Source organism: Typha angustifolia, chromosome 6 (assembly GCF_048772165.1).
Source record: "Typha angustifolia cultivar Huaian chromosome 6, ASM4877216v1, whole genome shotgun sequence".
Classification (NCBI taxonomy): Eukaryota; Viridiplantae; Streptophyta; class Magnoliopsida; order Poales; family Typhaceae; genus Typha; species Typha angustifolia.
This window is the reverse complement of record NC_133244.1, coordinates 6,355,853-6,377,380: the sequence shown is the minus strand read 5'-3', so window position 1 is coordinate 6,377,380 and position 21,528 is coordinate 6,355,853. Positions and strand designations below refer to the sequence as shown.

Below are 21,528 nucleotides of genomic sequence, written 5' to 3'. Positions count from 1 at the left end.
ATTAAAACTTAACCTGAATTTTGGAGTCAGGCTACTTATAAGAAGCACATTTTAAGTTCTTGAAACCTTGCTGAATAACAGAATACATACATATATATATATATATACATATGAATGTATATTTCAATCTCTCACATTTGGGTCTTTCATTGCACTTCTTTTGTTTGTGGAACTAGAAAATTCATATGGTGGCTTAAACTACAGGTGATTCAATTTCATTAAAAAGAATACAAATTTTAAAAATATTATTGAGCAAAAACATTCGATGTTTAGATATGCCTCAAACGTAAAATTCTAGAAAAGCAGATTCCAAAATATCTCTTTCATGAAGAATAACTTCCCTATGTCCAAGCTTCCAACTTAATGTCTTCAACCTTATCCAACACCCAGACAGTGGTTTAAACTCACAAGAAACAAGCCAAGTCTTTTGAGATCAATACAAACTTTTGATGCCCAAATACCAAATCTGCATACTTTCTGGCTAATTTGTATTCAAATCAAGATCATCATCATCATCTCCCAGTTTTTCTGAATTAAAAATTGAAATACAATAGCAATCTTACGAATAGCTTATGAAACTTTATCCAATCAAATGAATAATATGTCATGAAACACCAAACTTACTTGTAACATCAATAAAAAAATCACACTAAATAATCATAGTACCTAATCTGCGGAAGATGTAGACAAGCAACTCTTAGAATATGATATCATAAATGGAACAACCAACCAGTTCAAAAAATAAAAATAAAAATACCCAAAAAGGATTTATTTCTACATTCAAGGACCACAAACATCACAATACTCATCTTACAATAGAAAGGAGCAACAGAACTGAAGATAACAACCAAACAAAGACAGGAAACAAGCATATTGCAGTAGCCTAAGCCTAAATAAGAAGCTAGCAAAGAAAAGGTGCCAAATTTCTTGTCTAGAGATCGAAAATTTAGCATTGGAACATCTTGGCAGATGCCATAATCGGCTGGGCCGGGCAAGGGAGCTGCCATGGCTTGAGGAGTGGGTCGGGGATGTCCAGTATATCCATCTCCATGCCGCTGAACTCTTCCACGAACCGAAGGACCGAGTTGATTGACCGCAGCCTCTCCGTCAGTTCAATCAATTGGGTCCTCAGAATGGTGTTATCTGAATCCAATTTCGCATACTGCTGGGTGAGAACATTGATCTGCATCATGGTCTGGTTGTTCTCATTTGTTAGATAGGCCACTTGGTTGACAAGCTCATCCAGGCGCTGCTGCTTCCTCATCCTCGACCTCCTTGCCGACTCCCTGTTTGAGAGCATCCTCTTCTTCTTCCTCTGATCCATAACGAGCTGTGGATCTTCGTCGGAACCAGAAGACTGGTGGGTCGCCATCGACGACATCTCAACTTCACTGGGGCTTTTCAGCAAACAGATTCTGGCTGTTGGGTTGTTGAAAAGGGATTCTCGCTTAGATGAATTGGGCGGTTCAAGATGACAAATTTAGTTCACGAGAACACGTAGAACCAGTACAGGAACACCACGGAGAAGGAGTGGAGGAAACAGACGCGGCGCAGATGCTCAGCGAAGTTCATAAATTCTAGAGAAGGGTTTTCAATAGGATATAGCTCGAGAACATCGGTATCATAGAAAGGATCTTCCAGCGCAATTAGTGAACAAGATCAAAGCAGAGATTTTTGAACTTAGGGATCTCAGAGAATGAGGAATCCGTTCAGATCATCCCAAAAGGTAGAGATTTAAGAGCGGCGTTCTCTCAGAAACCAAAGATCCAGGAAAGAAAATTGACCTACAAAACCGAACACACACACCCAAACTTCCACCAAAGATTCGATTTTGAGATGTGGGTATTGCTCCAAAGGGGAAATCTATCACAGATTCCACAAAAAAACTCGCCTAAACTTGCAAATTACCGAAGGAAATTGGAAAGAACAGGCAGAAAGGACTTAGCTTTGAACGAAGCGAAAGGAGAAGGTTGCCTGAATCCCATCGATAGTCTTTTTATAGAAGAGGAGAGGGGGCATTTGGGGGATAGAAGAGAATTTTCTGGTGATAATTGAGATAAGCATTCTCGAAGGGAGGAGGAATCTTCCTGATTAATGCGGCTGGTGGATTTGAAAAGAATTCTCGATTGAAGGAGTCAAAACAGATATGGAGATAAGGACCGAGAGATTAGGATAATGAGGGTTGAATGCAGCAACCTTGGCAATAGTATTAATTACTACCCTTTTTCTTTGTCACATGGCAATAGTGTCTAAATAAATGAGGAGGAGCCCAAGAATAAAAACATCTTTGAAGTATATTCCTATGATTTCTAATGGATAAATAGTACCTTCTCTTTTATATATATATATATATATATATGATACTTTTAATGCTTTTACTTCTATTCTAAAAGCCCTTCATTCTCTTTGAAGATCGAAAAAATCTATTTAGAATTCTCAAAGTATTATTATTTTTTACGTACATTTTTTGAATATTTTTTTATTACATATGTTCTATAGATAACATAGGTGATAATTCAACATATTATTTCTAAGACACAGGGTTAATTATATAGATTCTTTAAACTTTATTATTTCATCTAGATTATCTCTTTATTTGATGATGCTTTAATTTTCTCAACTTTCTGATATCTCCTAAGACAGTGTTAGAAGAAAAATAATTTTACTCTCAATTAAAGAAACGGACATTTCAAAGGTTTTACATAATTAAGATCTATGTGAAAATAAGCAATATAGTTCAGGTTGGGTGTAATTATCCCGAGATTTACTATTGGTAGTTCATAAGAAATATTATCAATATATTCTACAGTTTGATTTTTCAAGTAGGTTATTCGGACATAGAAAAAGACTAGAAAGACAAAGAATATATTAGAAAAAAAATAAGGTCTACTAAAAATATTATTCAACAACCAATTGAAGTAGGTGGTATTTTTCAATATATATAAGAGTAAATCCACAAATGTATGAAAAAAGGAGGGTGTTTTGATAATGCTAAATCTTACTCAATGATACAAAATAAACCCTAAAAAATGTTTAAGTAATGCACACACACACATATATATATACACACACACACTATTCAGTTTTCTTTAGTGTGTGTAAAGGAATTATATTTTTCACTAAAATTATGGTTGGTTGTCAAAGTTATGGTCTTAATTAAAGAATTGGGAAGTGCTACTGCTCATGAAGCCACTACTCACACAAGTAGAATTTGAGTTGCAGATGATTCACATGCAATATTATATATGCACACAAGAGAAATGAAAAAGTTGTTAAGTAGTTAAGCTACTTTTGAAGCCATATATTCCAAGGTAGAACTAGCCAAACTATCACTATTTTGAAGCCTATGTTGTTAATTTATGTTAGGCCATGCAATTCCATGCAACAATATTTGCTAACATTTTATTATCAACCAACCAACTCATTAATTTTTTTTACTAAAGTATAAACTAGACAAAAGAATTAGTATTTTTCAATACATAGATTATATATATCTTATTCAACGCTCCTATCAAACGAGTCACGCATGATGAGTCAAATTACAGCGGCTTTTTTCGTTAATATTGCTGCTCAATTATATTCCATAGTTTCTTTCAAAATAATTGATGGTCATAAACTATTGCCTTCATAATTACCCTATATTCTCCATATTATTTCTTTTCTTTTATTTTTTGTCTACATCCTCTAGGAGCTTCTTTGTTGTTTCTTGGTCAACTTAGTTGAGATGATAAGAACAAACAAGAAGGTATACAAAAGAAAGCTTTTTAAAAAGACAAGACAACATGGGCACTAGATAGTTGAAGAGAATATTAATTGGTTGGAAGAATAGAGGAGAGAGAGAAAGAGAAAAAAGAAAAAAACTATCATGGATTGATTAATTGATTATAATAGCTCTTGTATTGAATATTAGATAAGCTAAAGTAGGTAGTGCAAACTTTAGTTTCCTTTAGCTTTCATATAATTTATTAGAAATGCTTTTCCTATGCTCATGCATGATATAAAATTAATACTTTTCTATGTTAGTCTATTGGAAAGGAGAGTCTTGCACTTAATTTCCTTTGTCTTTTGCTTTCTTTCAAGAACAACTTCTCTTTGTCCTGCACGCCAGTGCAACTAACAACTCTTCCATTTGCTCATTACTAATTTTTCTTCAACTTAGTTTTGGTTCAATATGTGGAATAAGAACATAAGAAATAGTTGGATAAATGCTTTGTTTCTTTGAAAAACTTTTGTGGGTTTGATTTGAAACTTTATGAGAGTTAATTACTACATAAAATAATAATAATTTAGAGAGTATAAGTATAATTAATCCCATATAAAAGCTAATTATTTGAACCTTAATTATAATTTTCTCATTAATATTGTAGTTTTTTTTATCCCATGATAAGTTATCTTATTTATCCTATTATTAATTATTATTCGTTTTCCTGCAACCAAAGATGCCAAAATATCTCATATTGCTAACTACTAGCAGTCAAAAGACATGGTGAATTGTATACATTTTCCATTACCCAATGTACTTCTCTACAAGATAAAGCATTAGAGGGGTGGAGCCCATGAGAGTGGCTACTCATGGACTCTACTTCCATTTGTCTTCCAATCCAAGGACTCCAATCTTTGAGATTTCCTCAAAGTCTTATCCACCCTATCCTATGGGCCTCAATATTGCATATCTATCTCCTTAACATTAATTTCACTATTATCGCCGAGGAGAAAAGCCGACGGTAATCGAAACTATTTTAATATATTTTTATTTTCTTCTTATATGTATGGAGCTTCTAATATCAGTTTGGTGAATTAATGGATCCATTTGTCTACAAGCTTTTCATCAAAATAATAAGAAAATTATTTTTCTTATCCAAAAAATATGTCGGTTAATTAGCCCTAACTATCTCATTAGATCTTTTGTTACTCTTATTAGGCGCAAGATTTGGATAATCACGTAATCAACTCTCGGAACAAGTTCTGTGATTATGAGTTCGAGGGTTATTTTATTTTGTTCTTATTCTCCCCCCTTTTGGAGCTTGATATTTATTTCTTCTTATTTTGTGTCGATAATGCAACTCTTATGTGCATCAAACTTCTAAAATCTATTTTCTTTACCAAAATAATAGGTCCGTTAATTACTCCGAACTATCTCAATTAAACCTTCCATTATTCTTGCATAATATTTGGATAGTCATATAATCAACTCTCCTCTTGAAATCTTAGCACTTTACTTCTATTAATTAAATACATATAATTAGCATATGTTAACACAATTATTAGGTAGATCATGTGTATGTTTCTATTACTAACTATCGACTATGTACAATATAAATTTTAACCTCTCAAAAAGATTATTTTGCCCTCGTATCAATTGCTTAAAAGAGTACAAGAGCAAGAGAAGTATTTCACACTCTAACATTTGAAAAGGGTATTTTAGTCATTTGCTAATAGCAATTCGGCCAATAGATATTTTACCTAATAGGAGTACTGAGAGAAATAAAATATGAATAAATTAGCTGGTACTTTCAGTTAATTTTATTTAGTATTAATTAATTTTAATGGTTGGATTTAAAAGAGAGAAATTAATAGTTATTATAGAATAATTTATCTTTTAAAAAACGTAGTATTTTAAAAGTTATTTAAAAGCAATTAAAATATAACCGATTTATAAAATATTAGCCCAGCCCAATTTTATAACTTTTGGGAACAAGATAGCTTGTAGGAATTTGCTACTCCCCAGTCCGAGCGCACTTTCACTAGATAGCCAATGAGGCCGCACCACGTGGGCAAGTTGTGGTAGATACCTTGCTCTCTTTGTGGAGCTAGAATGAATGCCTTCCCAAGTCGGCGAAAGTCGAGGGTTTTGAAGGGGTTTTGGCCTCCTCGCCTTTTTTTTATTTATCTCTCCCTCGCGCGAAACCTATAGATAGCTGAAGAATTCCGGCGCAAGAAACCGGCGAACCTTCGGAAAGTTCGATCTTTTTGCTGGTTTCTTTCGATCTCCCGTACTCCATGCTCAAGATTCTCTCGGCTTCGTGCGCCCAGGGCCGTTTCCAGACCCGGTCGTCGAGATTTCCGTCGAGGTTCTGCAATGGGGTAGATGGGAGATCCCCTTTGCTGCGAGTTTTGGGTTCTTTGAGGGGATCGAACGGCTATGTGTCGGTTTTCGGGAAGAGGGTTTTCTTCTGTTCGGAATCCGGCGATGGTTCGGACCCGCCCAGGGAGGCGAAGGCGGTGGAGGAAGCGGAAACCGCCGCCGAAGGTGGCGGCGTAGAAGAGTCCGAGTCGAAGGCATCTTCCGCGATCGTTTCCACTAATCCCCGGCCGGAAGATTATCTGTCGGTCAGTTTTCTTTCATAGAGATCGAATCTTTGTTTGAGGTTGTGAGTGTGACATTGGGAATTTTAGTATTTCTCTGTGCATAGTTTGATTTGATTAAGATTTATGAGGTTGGTGGTGTTACTGGAGTTATATGTCCATTGGGCATAAGTGTAGTTCCATGTTGCTTACAAGTTATCTCTATTGTGAAACAATAAGGAATCATCGTGATACAGATGATTTGTACATCTTATTTAGGTCAAATTTTGATTCTATTTTCCATTCCTGGGGTCGCAAAAGATTGTTCAAGAGCAATTTTGAATGTAACCACCAATGTTCAGAGGAAAAGAAATAATTTATTAAGGACTTGTTTGGGTACTTTGGCAAAATTCCCTGTAGGAATCTTAACAGGTAGGAATTCAAAGCTGCAAATAAAGAATCTCATGCAATTTTTTTTTCCTTCGGATTGATTTACTTTTTCTTGTTTGAATATCGTATGAAATTTAGAGGGAAATAATAGAGAGATGGAGGAGGAGTTGGGAAGGGGAGGAGGTGCAGGTGGTGATGGTGGGTGGAGAAGAAAAGGAGTGTCTGGTGAGAGAAGGAGGGAGAGGGAGAGACGGGAAAGGGGGAAGGGGGAAGGGAGAGGAGAGTGTAGGGAAGAGCTATTTCCCATGGAAAAATTTCCTTAGAAAATGCTTTGGAAACACTCACTTAGGAAATATTTCCTATTCCTTTGGATTTTTCTAAGGGTAATTCCCACATATTCCTGTTGGAATTTTGTCTATCCAAATAAGCCTTAAAGTTCAACTCAAATAGCCCAAGAAAGAAAAATAATCTTTTTTTTTCTGCACCTTTTTAGAGTCCTCAAGCTATGATTTTACTTGACCTGTTTAATTGTCTCAACAATTTCCATAGAATGTTTTCCTACTCGTTACCAAATTGCAGTAGTAGTTCACTGTCATCTTTTATTAATATATCTATTTCACAAGTTAGATAATTATGAACATCATTCTTTCAATCAAGGTGCTTGTTTTCACATTATTTTCCTTTTTTTTCTTTGCTTTGTGACAGGTTATAGCATTGCCATTGCCCCATAGACCTTTGTTTCCTGGCTTTTACATGCCAATATATGTGAAGGTATGTTTTCTTATATTTGTTGGACTTAAAAGATGATCATTTTTTTTAAATTTTATTGATTGTTTTATTGAAGGCTCTAGTTTATCGGTATTCACATTTCAATGCTTTTTATTATGTGATTCCTAAGTTATCCATAATGCTTTCGTTCCTTAACAATTGATTACTTTATCATATGGTTTGCAGTGGAAATTGCAAGGTTTCAGGAGTTAGCTAGAATTACTTTTTTTGACACGACTGCTTTGCTGCACAAATTCTAGGTTCCTGTTCTGGATTATGGTTCAGTTCTCTGAACAAGTTAATTATATTTTTTAAGGTTATGATCTTTGGAGGCTGATAAAGAGAGTCCGAGCATGAATGCGGCTTTTCCTTGCGAGATCAGTGGTAGGTTCAACAGTAAGAATACTGAAGAAGGTGTTGAAGTTGGTGCAATCAAATATTTAAACTCTGGATCAATCAAAATACTGTGAGGAAATTTGAATCCAGAGTTGAAAGAGGGCATATTGATTAATATGAGTAGGGTTCATGAACTGAAAGATGTGCTTAGATTGTTAATTTCTTTGGGGCCAAGGCATGTTCTTTTAGGATCCTGATAGAGGGCGATATAGGAGTCCAGGCATGAATATGACTTTTGATGAGAAAATGATGGTAGGTTACTAGGTTTAGCTGCTGGGACACTGGAAAAAAGTGTCAAAGTTGCAGCATCTACTAGAATATAGAGGGGGACGACAATAATGATTTGCATTTTCTGCAGGTAACCTCACGTCTTGAAGAATTGAATAACTTGGATGATAGTCAAGCCTCTCCTGTACCAGAATTTACAAAAAGTGGCGGTTTATTCCTTACATGCTAAAGATGAAAATGTTGTGAATAATGAGTAGGAAAGAAAGATTTTAACTTTTAAGTGATTCTAAAATTGTTGAGACAAATCTTTAGGCTTTTCCAAGTGAATTACCATCTAGTGGTCTGTAAGAGCTCATATTTACATCAAATATTCTTCTAGTTGGCAATGTTAAAATAATCCTTTTGGAGTCTTAAATTAATTTATCTTGACTATATTATTTACCTTGTATGGTCTCTCTAGTAACTTTTTTTTTTTTGATATCGGGGAAATCTAGCATGTGATAGAAAATTTGTAAAAGTATGTCACAAGAAAAACTATATACTTGTTTGCAGGATCCCAAGTTGTTAGCAGCTTTAGTGGAGAACCGTAAAAGATCGATTCCATATGCAGGTGCTTTTCTTCTTAAAGATGAGGCAGGGACTGATCCAAATGTTGCATCTGGTTCAGAAACAGAAAAGGGCATTTATGATCTAAAAGGAAAAGAACTGTTCAAGCGCCTTCATGAAGTTGGTACGCTCGCCCAGGTATCTCTTTTCTTTTGGGTCCAACTATGTATAGTGTCCTTCCAATCATATATTATGGAAATTTTTTAGATCATTCTCTAATGTTTTTGCTATCTAGCACTTGTTCTTATAGATAACCAGTATACAAGGGGATCAGGTAGTTCTCATTGGTCATCGACGCCTTCGGATTACTGAGATGGTATATTATTGTTTAAGAGACTTAGCAGCTTTCATTTTGATTCTCTGTATCCATGAAGGGATTTATATAACAACCTACATTTCACAGGTTGAGGAGGATCCACTTACTGTGAAAGTCGACCACCTAAAGGTACCTTTTCCTGATTTCATCAGTCTTCCTTTTCATCATGACTATACGAAGCATTATCCTTTCATTAATTATATGAAACTTTATTCCATAGTTTTCATCCGTTGCTTTCTCTATTTATTTGCTTCTTTCCATGCCAAAGATTTATTCTGCTTAATTTTATTATGAGTGGGAGATTTCATGATTTGATCTCTAGTTTATTCTGGCAAGTGACAACCCTTTTCCCCTTTTCAAGTTGGAAGTTGGAACAACTATAACTCCATGTCATAGCTGAAGATTAACGTGTACTATGCTTGAAAAGTCATTATGCTTCTATATCCTCAAACCTTGCAATAGATTTGCAATTGTTCCTGCCACCAGGCCGTATTGGAACTTTTCTTCTCAAAGTAACCCATAAGCTCCCCTCCAATAAGCCAGCAAAGAATATTTTTATATTCTAACACTCCTCCCCACTTTTGGGTTGACATTTTAATGGATTGAAAATTCTATAATTAAATGAAAGATGGGCCTAGCAGTTTCCTAACTTAGAATCTTTGCTTTGGTACTATGTTAACTTACCAACTATTTTAGAAATTTAAGCTACTAGATAACATTTTTTATAATTTATATTCTAACACTTTCATGTGCTTCTATGTAGCAAGACACAATAAAATTCTAATTTGGCAGCTATTTCCCTATTAAGTTGATCTTAATTTTTGGTTATTATTTTAGTGTCAGCATTTTTGTTCCCTTTTTAATTCCTCCGCTGTTCTTTTTGTGACTCAATGAAGTCATGTCTACTGTGAGCTGGATGCTAGAGTAAAATGTGATAATGGACAAACTTTCCTGCTGTATGTTGGCACTTCTACTCCGTAGAACTGGACTGTGACTGTTGATATATATTGTTAACTAAATACATAATCATTTTAGGGTCTATAAGAGTGCCCTTCGATGCCTATTCTGGAAAGTTGCTTGTGTCGGCTTAACTCATACTGCTTACTTTGCAGGAAAAGCCTTACAATAAGGATGATGATGTAATCAAGGCAACTTCTTTTGAAGTTATATCAACCTTGAGAGATGTTCTGAAGACTAGTTCTCTTTGGAGAGATCATGTTCAAACATATACACAGGTAATTTTCTTTTTCATTTCTTTTGTAAAGTGTTGAAAGTTAGTCCGTATGATTTTGTTTTGCCAGGTGAAAAAATATCACATTAACTGTCCTCTTTTTGTCAATAAAAAAAAGATAATTTAACTAACTTCTTTTATCCCGGCATTTTTGAGAAATCTTGCTAAAATTGCTAGATACTAGTTAAATGGTGATAGGCTATAGGTAATGCTTCTGCTTACCTTTTCTGTAGTTCATATTTGGTAAAGTTGTTAATAGATCATTTATTTGTGCGACTCTATGGTCAGTTTATTCTGAATAGCTGTGCACCACTTGGTGGTATAAAAGAAGTTCCATGTTTCTTAATTCTATGGTTTATTGGATAAGGATTACTTGCTATTATTGTTCTCTCAGTATGCACGTTATATTTATCTTATTTTTCTTGGGTGCCAACTTCTCTTTGAACTTTTTGTAGTTCTACTAGTGTATAGTTTCAACTGCTTTTTAGCCCCTAGACTTTTTACTAACAGTACATTTTTCTTGGAAATTACAGCATATTGGTGATTTTAATTATCCAAGGCTAGCAGATTTTGGCGCTGCTATATCTGGTGCTAACAAGTTACTCTGCCAACAAGTTCTTGAAGAACTCGATGTAAGAAATCTTATCTAGAATATGCCAGTCTGGCTCCATTGTAGTTTTCACAAATCTCTCTCTATTTTCATGAACTACTGCAACATGTTATCCTTGCTTGGCTAAATTAGGTTGGATAATTCAATTAAAATTTATGGTGGAGTAGTAGCCTCCTGAGTTGTTATCATGTGTTATGAATTGGAGTTTGTATCACACATTACTTGGGCTGTTGGATCTTACTCTTCTTTAAATGTTGGGTTTGAAAAGGAAAGATACATTTGTTCATATTACTTATCAAAAAGATAAAAGAAAATATCCAAAGTAGATTATATATCTTCCTTACATGTTGTAGCATGGTTGAGCTATCAGAAGGGATTTATTTGCTTGTTGCTACTCATATAGTCTATCATCTTTTCTATCTATTTCAGCATGCATAAAGGTCAATGAATTATCTTAAGACAACAATACAAATTGTTAATAGTTTACCCTGCAAATAATACATTTTCTGATGTCTTTTGAATTTGCCTTCTTCTGAATTTTTTCAATTTAAATCAAGTCGGTTGCCTATTTGCCTTTCTGATACAAATTTGTTCCAGAAGGAAATAGAATATAGTATCCCACATCTGAAAACATCTAATTCTCGAATTGTTCATGGAAACACATCTGCTATGAAGCATGAATACAGATATGTGATACGGACACATACAATAAAGATACACAAATACGATAATTCTTGAAAACTAAGGATACAATATGCCTATGTTACATAGCTTAGATATGTATATATATTTATGTCTTAGTTCCATAAAATCCTTGTATACCTTTAATTTAAACTCTTAATTCTCATGTGGTCTTGATTAAAATGCAACCGTTATTATATTCATCATAATTGATCAAACACAAGTCAAATTTGAACATCCTTATTAGAGACAAAGTTGTGGAGGATTTGATAGGTTTTTCAATGCATTTAAAAATAATACAAATCAAATTTTAGATGACAAATATATAAAATATACATCTGTTCAATATATTTGTTATATTTTTATCATTTGGAATCCAATTATATATTTTAGATATGTTGGAAAACTTGTTCAATCCTCATAATTTTATCTATAATGAAGATCTTTAAATTAGACCTTTAATTTCATTAAATATGATGAAGAGAATAACAGTTGCTCTTTAGTTAAGATCGCAAGGGAGTTAAGTGTTTAAGTTACAAGTACATGTTCGTTTGTGAAATTAAGCCAAGCCATGGGAAGATAAAGTGCAATTTCTCCAAATAACTACCATTCGTAATAAAGAACTACTATGTTACATATATATTACTAACTAAGATGTAAGATAAATAAGCGAATTCAATTTATGAGTTGAGAAATTGATCATTGTAACGTGATTTTCTAACATGGATCATAAAATAAACCAGTGAACTCAATCTTTTCACAAAGAGAAACTTTTTAAATCCGAGAGGAAATCAAAAGTAATAGTCTTCTTGACTCATATTGACAGGAATCTCGGAAGTATCCACAATATTAATTTTATTTTTAGAAATTCAGATATTTAAGGAAATATTCGATATGTATCTGATATTATAGATAGGGCAAGAGTATGGAATTATCCATGTTTCCGTAGAGAAGGCATTTCACTTTTTTCATCTGTATTGTCACACTCAGTACAAGAGATAGTTGTAATCAACAAGTTTAAGCTTTGATCGACCCTTCTGAAGGAGATTATAACTTAAATTGTTAATTATTGTTAAGCTTGAGCAGAATGTTGTTATTATCAGTGAGTCCACCCTGGGATTTCATACATGGTCTCAATATTTCATTTTGCTGTTTAGAGTCAGACTTATAAAGATTAACTGCTGTGATCTTGAAGTTAATCAGGTGGTGTAAGTGGTTTCCATACATGAAAATTTTAGAAGCCAATGACCTCATGTAAGAAAGTTATAATGGATCCAATATGGGTATAACATTAGCAGCCAAATTGACCTATCCAAACCCAACAGTAAGATGGCTAAATGGACTTAGTAGTTTATTTCGCTGTTTGTATATATATAAATGATTATTACAAAATTAGATCATTTATTATCTTCTTAAGTCAGTTTTAAGGTTTTAGCATTTAAGGCAAAATGTTCTTATCATTGTCATTTTCGCCAGGTGTACAAACGGTTGAAACTAACTCTAGAACTAGTGAAGAAAGAGATGGAGATCAGTAAGATACAGGTTGGTATAGCCACTTCTGTTTCTTTTTTTTTCCCCCTTATTTGCATATTAATTGGAACTATGCCTAATCTCTGTGAGATTCTGTCTTAGGAATCAATCGCAAAGGCAATAGAAGAAAAAATAAGCGGTGAGCAGCGGCGCTATTTGTTGAATGAGCAACTCAAAGCGATAAAGAAGGTAAGTTAGTTTTCTTTCTAAGGTTATGAGAGGATGATAAAATGAAGGTATGCATTAGATATGGGCAATCCTCTAACTTCCACCTCGTAATTGCATGATGGCATGTATCCTGATCTGCATCAGTGTAAATTGTTTTATAAATTTGATTGGAAAGCTTGCTCTTCCATTGCATTATCATCAAAATCAGTTGTCATGATGCAGGAGCTTGGCTTGGAGACTGATGACAAAACAGCCCTCTCTGGTTAGTTTTGAATAATCAACATCATTGAATTGAGAATTACATATATATTAAGAGAACAGAATTACATATTCACTACATTATTCAAATGGATAAAGCTAATTGTTACATAATTTGTTTATTCTGTGACATAGCAAAATTTAGGGAAAGAATTGAACCAATTAAGGAGAAATGTCCTTCTCATGTCATGCAAGTTATAGAAGAAGAGCTCACAAAGCTGCAGCTGCTGGAAGCCAGTTCTAGCGAGTTCAATGTAACTCGGAATTATCTTGATTGGCTGACTTCATTGCCCTGGGGAAACTACAGGTTTCAAACCACCATCTTCTTATAGACTTTTTTCAAGTGAATTGATACTAAACTCTTGAGAGATGGGTTTATATTCTGGCTTATGATCTTGTCAAATTTATCTTCTATCACCTAGTGGTGATTATTTTTTAATTTTTTTTTAATTTTTGGTGTGTATGTGACTTTTATCTGTATTATTTGTATGCCTAGTCTTTTACTTCTTTTTTCTGGTTGTTTTGTTCTTTGCAGGCATATTTATCTTTTAAGAGTGCATATCCTTGTTCTTATATTTGTGACCTTTCATCAGTTTCCTTGCGGAGCATACATGATACCATTTTATAACTTGTGCATGACCATCAACTTGATAGCAGTATTTCATGTTTTAGTTCTCTTCCTGTTGCTTTGCGCTATAGCTTAGAATGATAAAATCTGTTTCAGATGTTCTGTATCTGTTAACTTGGTTTTCTTTGGCCATATTATTATTTATTTTGTCATACCTACTAATATCCTTCCTCTATGACTTGCATAAATATGACTATTACCTCCTATAATTGTTGCATTTGACATTGTGTGAATATCTTCATTTCAGTTGGACCCTATTCTTTAGTTGCTGAACTTTGTTATTCCATGACCAAATCTTTCTCACTGTTGGTAGTTGTACATTTTGAAACCTATCTTAGAAGTTCACTTCACTTTTTGCAGATTCTATGTAGCAAAATAAATTGTGTAGAAAAAAAAAGCTGTAAATTTGTCCAGGGTCTGCATTACCTATAGTAGTTACCTATTAATTGGTGGACGGAATATTTCTTTAATTAGTTTTTTAGTAGTTTCTTTCCTTTTTTGCTTCTGAAGTACTGTCACAGAGACAATATTATAGTACTTTGGATTATCTTTAACTTCTCTATTGCTTCATTGGTGGAATATATTTTGGTTCTTGGACAAATGGAGAAACTTATGCTCCTCTTTTTATTTTTTTATAATTCTTCAGTGAAGAAAACTTTGATGTCAATCATGCTCAACAAATTTTGGATGAGGACCATTATGGTTTATCCGACGTGAAGGAGAGGATATTGGAATTTATAGCTGTTGGAAAACTAAGAGGAATATCCCAAGGCAAGTCTATCCTTGCTTTGATTTGGCAGTTATGTTAGTTGATATTTGCTATCATAATTATTCTGAACTTTCAATACAAGTATAGTAACTATAACAGTATTTACCAACATGCTTTATTAACAGTTCCTGGAGAGGTGCTACTTGGGCCTTCTACTTCTGAATCATTCTTTCCATGCATCACGAATATATATTCTTGTCAGTGATGGGTGATAGTGGATAGTAATATTGTCGGTCCATTGTTAGCAGGTCCAACTTATACCGTTATCTTGATGATAGAAGGTTTGACAAATCTTGTGGAAATAGCAGAAGCTAGTCTCAAAGCTTCCCGTATAAACTTACTCCAGCACAAATCCATCTCTTATTATTTAACAATAACTTCGACACCTATTGCCTTGATACGATCACTTACTATTATTTCATTTACCATTTTCCCTATTGAGATGCTATGCTCTTCCCTGTGGACATGCTAGAACATCCCCTAGCTTAAAGTGTTCATATATTTGAGATCTCGCATCTAACTTCTAATATTATGTATAGCACATGAGAATTCAGAGTTACTGATTTATAGTGTGGACAAACATATTTAACATGTTGTGCCACCATGTCATACTAAATATTAAAAATTCACCCTGCCTCAGATGGTTGGTCTTCATATTCGTTGGAGACTGGATAAAAATTTAAAATTCTTTCCTAACATATAATAGGATTATAATATGTTCCACTCCTGAAAGGAGATTCCCTCTATTTAAGACACATCCCAGATTATTTATTTAACTCTTGAATATCAATTTTCCTGTTAATATTCTTGATGTATTTTCCTTGGTTGTAGAACGAGTTCGCATAATTACATAATTGCTGAGGGAAGCTCTTAACATGTATGCAATGGTTTTTGACATTTTATTGCCAACCTAGTTCATTTTAGTTATGAAGTTCCTCTGTTGTTATTCTGTTGCAGGAAAAATTATATGTCTCTCGGGGCCTCCTGGAGTTGGCAAAACCAGCATCGGTCGCTCTATTGCACGTGCGCTAGACAGGAAATTTTACAGATTTTCAGTTGGAGGCTTGGCTGATGTTGCTGAAATAAAGGTATAATACTTACCTTGCATTAATGAGGAAATTCATCTGATGGGTTCTACTACTTCTAAGTTTGCAGCATACTATAAATATCATCACTTCTGTTTGATTTTCGACAGGGTCACCGTCGTACATATATTGGTGCAATGCCTGGAAAGATGGTGCAATGTCTGAAGAATGTCGGAACAGCTAACCCTCTAGTTCTTATTGATGAGATTGACAAGGTATTATTTTTGTTACCATCAGATTAGCATCTCATGCAGTAAATTTTGTTGCATAATATACTCACGAGATGACATCTTTGGTAATAAATGTTGAAACAGTTAGGAAGGGGGCATGCTGGTGATCCAGCAAGTGCTTTGTTAGAGCTTCTAGACCCTGAGCAGAATGCAAATTTCCTTGACCATTATCTTGATGTTCCAATCGACCTTTCTAAGGTGAGTAATTGTTTGCGTATGACATTAGAGCTGCTCTGCCTCTTTTATTAAAAATGTTTTTACTTGTCAGTGCCAGTGATCTCTTAAATTAGTCTATAACATCAAGTGCTAATGTGTAGATGACCTTTTAGGAAGTTTAATGTTGAATGAAGTTCATTGAGGATAATCACTGCAGTGGATGAATACCTAGCATCCTATAGCTGCCAGGATATATATTGATAATCAAAAGTAGAGCTATTACATTTTGTTTAATTGTTTGAAATCCTTCTACAGAAACTTTTTTCCTAGCTACTTGCTTTGTTTCCTTGGGGTGCTAAATCACAACCCTTTTATTTTGGACAGTGTAAGATCAGCCGAAGAAGCTTTAAAATAATAATGTATTATCAAATAAAAGTTACAGGCTTACAGCTTGAAGCTTGTTATGTATTATATGGTGTTCCTAATTAGATAGACTATTGATCGCAAATAAATTACAAGGGTGACAAACAAAGGCTAAGCTTTTGTTTTCTGAGAAGAAGCTGGTGATGACATTCTTTATTTGACAATTGTTTTGACAATGGTGCTGTCTGGACAATTAGTTCCTGTTGGTCTGATATTGATAGAATTGAGCCTGTAAGCAATTTTATAGGTTAAGCTTGAGTTTTGATTTATATATTCTCTCTATGCTCGGATATTGTTACCAGTATATCAGAAAGTATTGTGTCTAAAATGAAAGACTTGATAATCATTGAAGAAGATATAACTGATATTGGATGATAAAGAGCATATGATATTTGAAGAGAATGGGAGTATAGACAAATTGAAGAAAATTATTTCGTAAGCTGACATCAATTGAGTGGGACATACAATGTCTCTTACCCCTTTCAAGTAACCATAGATACCATATACGCTTATGCCAATGTGCTTGTTGCTCATTGGTGGGTGTAGATAGCTCAATGGAGTTGAATGTTTCTCCATGAACTGTTTCACAGAATGAATTGTTTTCAACTTATATATGTTGGAGAAAATTTTTGTAAGCATGATATTCTCTTTAGTGTAATACTGGTGTGCAGTTTACTATATACTTTTCTTTTTTTTATTGCCATATTATGTAAAATGTGCCATTATCAAAGGTTGAAATTGACTGTTGTGTACAGCTGTAATAATTTTCCTCTTTAGATGCTATTGACACATTTTCTGAATCATGAATACAGGTTCTTTTTGTCTGCACAGCAAATGTTATTGAGATGATACCAAATCCTCTCCTGGATAGGATGGAGGTCATTGCTCTTGCTGGCTATATTACTGATGAGAAAATGCATATTGCTAGGGATTATTTGGAAAAGGCAACTCGTGAGGCTTGTGGCATCAAGCCTGAGCAGGTATATTTTTTTTCTTTCCCCATAGTTTACATATCCTATTCCTCTCTTTGGGTTTTGTGATATGAAGCTGCAAGAATCTGAGCCAACTGCTGTTCAACTGAGTTCAGTGGCATAGTATATTGATGCTATTTTGACATTGTTTCTTTTTAAATTATGCTACTGTATATCTACTACTCAGTCATTCACAAAATGAGTAGTTCTGACACATCAGGGATTTCTCTTCTAGCATTTATGGCCAATTGGCCAAAGCATTTATTACATTAAAAAAAGTTTATAGGATTGTTATTCTGATGTGTCTTTTTTCATTTTGTTGTTATTACCATCTTATTTCACCATTAACTTGTTTATGAAAGGCGAAAGCTGAATTTGTTGAGGAAGATTATTCTGTAAAACTGTTCACGTTTGGGCTTTCTACTGTATGGGGACATGATAAATGAAGGTTTATGCTGGCATGTATGTTATGTATGCTATAAGCGTGCTGTCATATCTTGATTGAGTGTGATGCCTACCTACCTTCTAACATTAATTCTCAGTTACCATATAGCCCATTCTGCACTAGGAAATGTGTAGGAAAATGAATTAGCTCAATCTTCCAACTATATCTTTAAAAGGCACTTTTTTAAGGAAAAAAAGATAAATTAAATGCTGCAGAGTTCTAAATTTAACACTTAAATAAGTTTGACGGTTATCAAAGAACAGATTAGAATTGTTTGTCCAGAAGTTGAAGTCATGTCTGGCCAAAAAGAAGTCAATCTCTTAGCAGAAAACAGCATTTTCATCTTCTGATGATTAGAAAGTTCTTGAACGTAAACTAAATAAATACTAGGTTCAACTCAGAATTAGCTCAGCAAACTTCATCAATACTTCTAAAAGATAACACTAAAATTGAAATGTCTAATCAGTGTCTAAACCTTCTTGAAATTGACCTTCTATCCTTAAATAGTGGTCTGCCATAAGGTGAATTAGTAGACATGAGCATGGAGCATTTATATCTTATGGCGACTTCAATTAAGAATGCCATGCAAACCTCTGTAGTTAATAGGAAAATCACGACATGGTAGCTATTTTATGGTTGCAGAATTGGGATCAGTAAATCTTTCTTTGTGTTGATAACTTTTGAGCTTGAGCTACCAGATGGAATACTTATGTTCCTAAATTTACAGGTAGAGGTAACTGATGCAGCTCTTCTTAATCTCATCGAAAATTATTGCCGAGAAGCCGGTGTTCGCAACCTACAAAAACAAATTGAGAAGATCTATCGGAAGGTACTTTCATTTTAGATGAGAGGAATACAAAACATTCTTTCCTTGTAAGTTGCTTGTTATAGATGATCTGCATTTTAAGTGCTTATATTTGTCTGATTATCCCTAAATTTCCTTATAGATAGCTCTGCAACTTGTCCGTCGAGGAGTGTCAGGTCAGCCATCTTCAGATGTCAGTTTTCAGCAAGCAGAAGTTCAAGAATCAAATGATACATCAAAAGATTCTGGTAAAATAGCAATTAATGGTCAACTCAGGGAAAATACGGAAATTTTGACCCCATCTGCTGACGGTAACAAAGACACATCTAAAGAACTAGAGGAAGTTACTACTGAACCTGACATTGAATCTATTAAAGAGGCACAGCAGGAGGAAGCCAATATAACACAAGATCATAGTTCGGCAACTGAACAGCCCATTGAAATAGAGGTATAGTGACATTTCACATCCCAGTGATGTGAATTACTTAAAAATTGGCAAATATTGTACACACTTCTACCTTTTGTGTCCTTATCATGTCATATGACCTCAGGATATATTAATACTCTTCAAATGGTTTTGGATATCAATAGGCAATTTAACAGCAAATATGGGAAGTTGGTAGGACCGTTTAGGAAAAGGAAAATTGTTTCTCTGTTGTATGTGCGTAGGCGGTGTAAATCTAATGAGGGTAGATGTTATGTGAACTGAAGAATCTGGATAACCTCCTTTAACTAGGTAGGGCAAACACTTGCATCTATAGATGAGGTGTGGAGGTTTGACACTGTTTAACCATGAACTAACTGTCGAAGTAGTTTAATATTGTAACATTGTTAGCACCACATATTATGTCTAGATCATGCTTGCATGTCTGACTTTCAGTAAGACCTTGATTTTATAGGATGCAAATTTGCATGTTAGATAAAAATCAAGTAGAATAGGAGATGCAATTTTTCTCTGTTGATTCATTACTCCCCTGTTGACAGGGCAATAAAAGCAATGGTACTGCAACTGGGGCTTCCAGTGAGATGGTTGATAAAATTGTAGTTGATGTGCCAAACTTGCCTGATTTTGTGGGTAAACCTGTATTCCATGCTGAACGTATATATGATCAGACTCCAGTAGGAGTCGTAATGGGTTTAGCATGGACTGCACTCGGTGGCTCAACATTATACATTGAGACAACCCAAATTGAACAAGGAGATGGGAAAGGCGCACTTCATCTGACAGGTCAGCTCGGTGATGTCATGAAGGAGAGTGCCCAAATAGCTCATACAGCTGCCAGAGCAATATTACTTGAGAAAGAACCAAACAATCAATTCTTTGCAAACACCAAGCTCCATCTTCATGTACCAGCCGGTGCTACTCCAAAGGACGGACCAAGTGCAGGGTGCACGATGATAACATCAATGCTATCACTTGCTTTGAAAAAGACTGTTAAAAAGGATCTTGCTATGACGGGTGAAGTGACATTGACTAGGCGAATTCTTCCAATTGGTGGGGTATGTCACCAGTCTGGAATATCTTTTGTTGTCACTAATTCCATTCAAAATCATAAAAAGAAAAATTCATAAGAAACATTCCATTTTTGCATGTCACTTTGGTACTTAAAAGTATTTACGGGCGTTTTCCATATGGCAACAGGTCAAGGAGAAGACAATTGCTGCAAGGAGGAGTGAAGTCAAAACGATTATATTTCCAGCTGCTAACAGAAGAGACTTTGACGAGCTCGCTGATAATGTTAAAGAAGGTCTTGAAGTCCACTTTGTAGACAATTATGATCAGATATTTAACTTGGCCTTTGGAAGCGACAGTGACCCTCAAAAATAACATGATGCAACATCCAAATTTTTTACACTTGTGTTCATGAGAGGCTGTCATTAGCAGTCGCAGCAAACCTTGTATGAGATTTGATTTCTTCCTTTCAGGCTAATTTGACATTCATGAGGGCTCTGCTAATCATGCAATCCAAGTTCCGAAGGTGGCCACACCAATCTGTATCATTTTGTATTTCTAGAAGTGGTACACAAAGATTGTAGTCCATAAATATTTGTGCAACTACAGTTCCTAAAAATAATCGCTTCACAAGCTGAGGGTTTTATTTTGCTGTCGTTGTGGGTACTTCACTTCGTGGCGGAACCTTGCGAAATTGCTAATGATTGAGATTATTGGTTTATTCCAATTGGAAAGGACATGGAAATTATTCAGAATAAATACATTATGTGATTTCTCATTCTTTTGGTTTAACTGATAATTTTCCTAGTTCTATCTTCATCTTTAGTCGTTGAATGATAGATTATTATGTTCACCCGTGCTTGTTACACTCTTCTAACCGGTCATGACCAAATTATTGAAACAGCCTGTTATCATCTGAGTTAAGACTAGCTTAGGTTGTTGGTGTTGCTGTGTTTTCTTTCTCCTTTATTTTTCTCTTTTCTTTTCCCTTTTTTTTCTGTGAGAGATTTGATCCACCAAAATTTATCCTATTAAATGTCATATCTCAAGATTGCCTTCTCAATCATGGAAGTAATGCAAAGTCCATTCAGTGACA

General features: G+C 34.6%; 2 protein-coding genes across 2 annotated transcripts; one reads left to right on the top strand and one right to left on the bottom strand.

Annotated features, from left to right (window-relative positions):
- Positions 1-754: 754 nt before the first annotated feature.
- Positions 755-2,087, bottom strand: LOC140761653 (bZIP transcription factor 53). Its single transcript, XM_073099077.1, has one exon. It carries the CDS (start codon positions 1,379-1,381, stop codon positions 947-949), a length of 435 nt encoding a protein of 144 aa, XP_072955178.1. The 5' UTR covers positions 1,382-2,087; the 3' UTR covers positions 755-946.
- A 3,744-nt stretch (positions 2,088-5,831) lies between these two features.
- LOC140761050 (lon protease homolog, mitochondrial-like) lies at positions 5,832-20,919 on the top strand. Its single transcript, XM_073098228.1, has 20 exons — positions 5,832-6,330; positions 7,381-7,446; positions 8,620-8,811; positions 8,924-8,989; positions 9,077-9,118; positions 10,102-10,224; positions 10,754-10,852; positions 12,988-13,053; positions 13,144-13,230; positions 13,432-13,471; positions 13,603-13,774; positions 14,742-14,866; positions 15,822-15,952; positions 16,060-16,164; positions 16,264-16,377; positions 17,571-17,738; positions 18,902-19,003; positions 19,122-19,427; positions 19,964-20,479; positions 20,622-20,919. The coding sequence occupies exons 1-20, from the start codon at positions 6,001-6,003 to the stop codon at positions 20,805-20,807; spliced, it is 3,036 nt and encodes a 1,011-aa protein (XP_072954329.1). The 5' UTR covers positions 5,832-6,000; the 3' UTR covers positions 20,808-20,919.
- Positions 20,920-21,528: the final 609 nt, after the last annotated feature.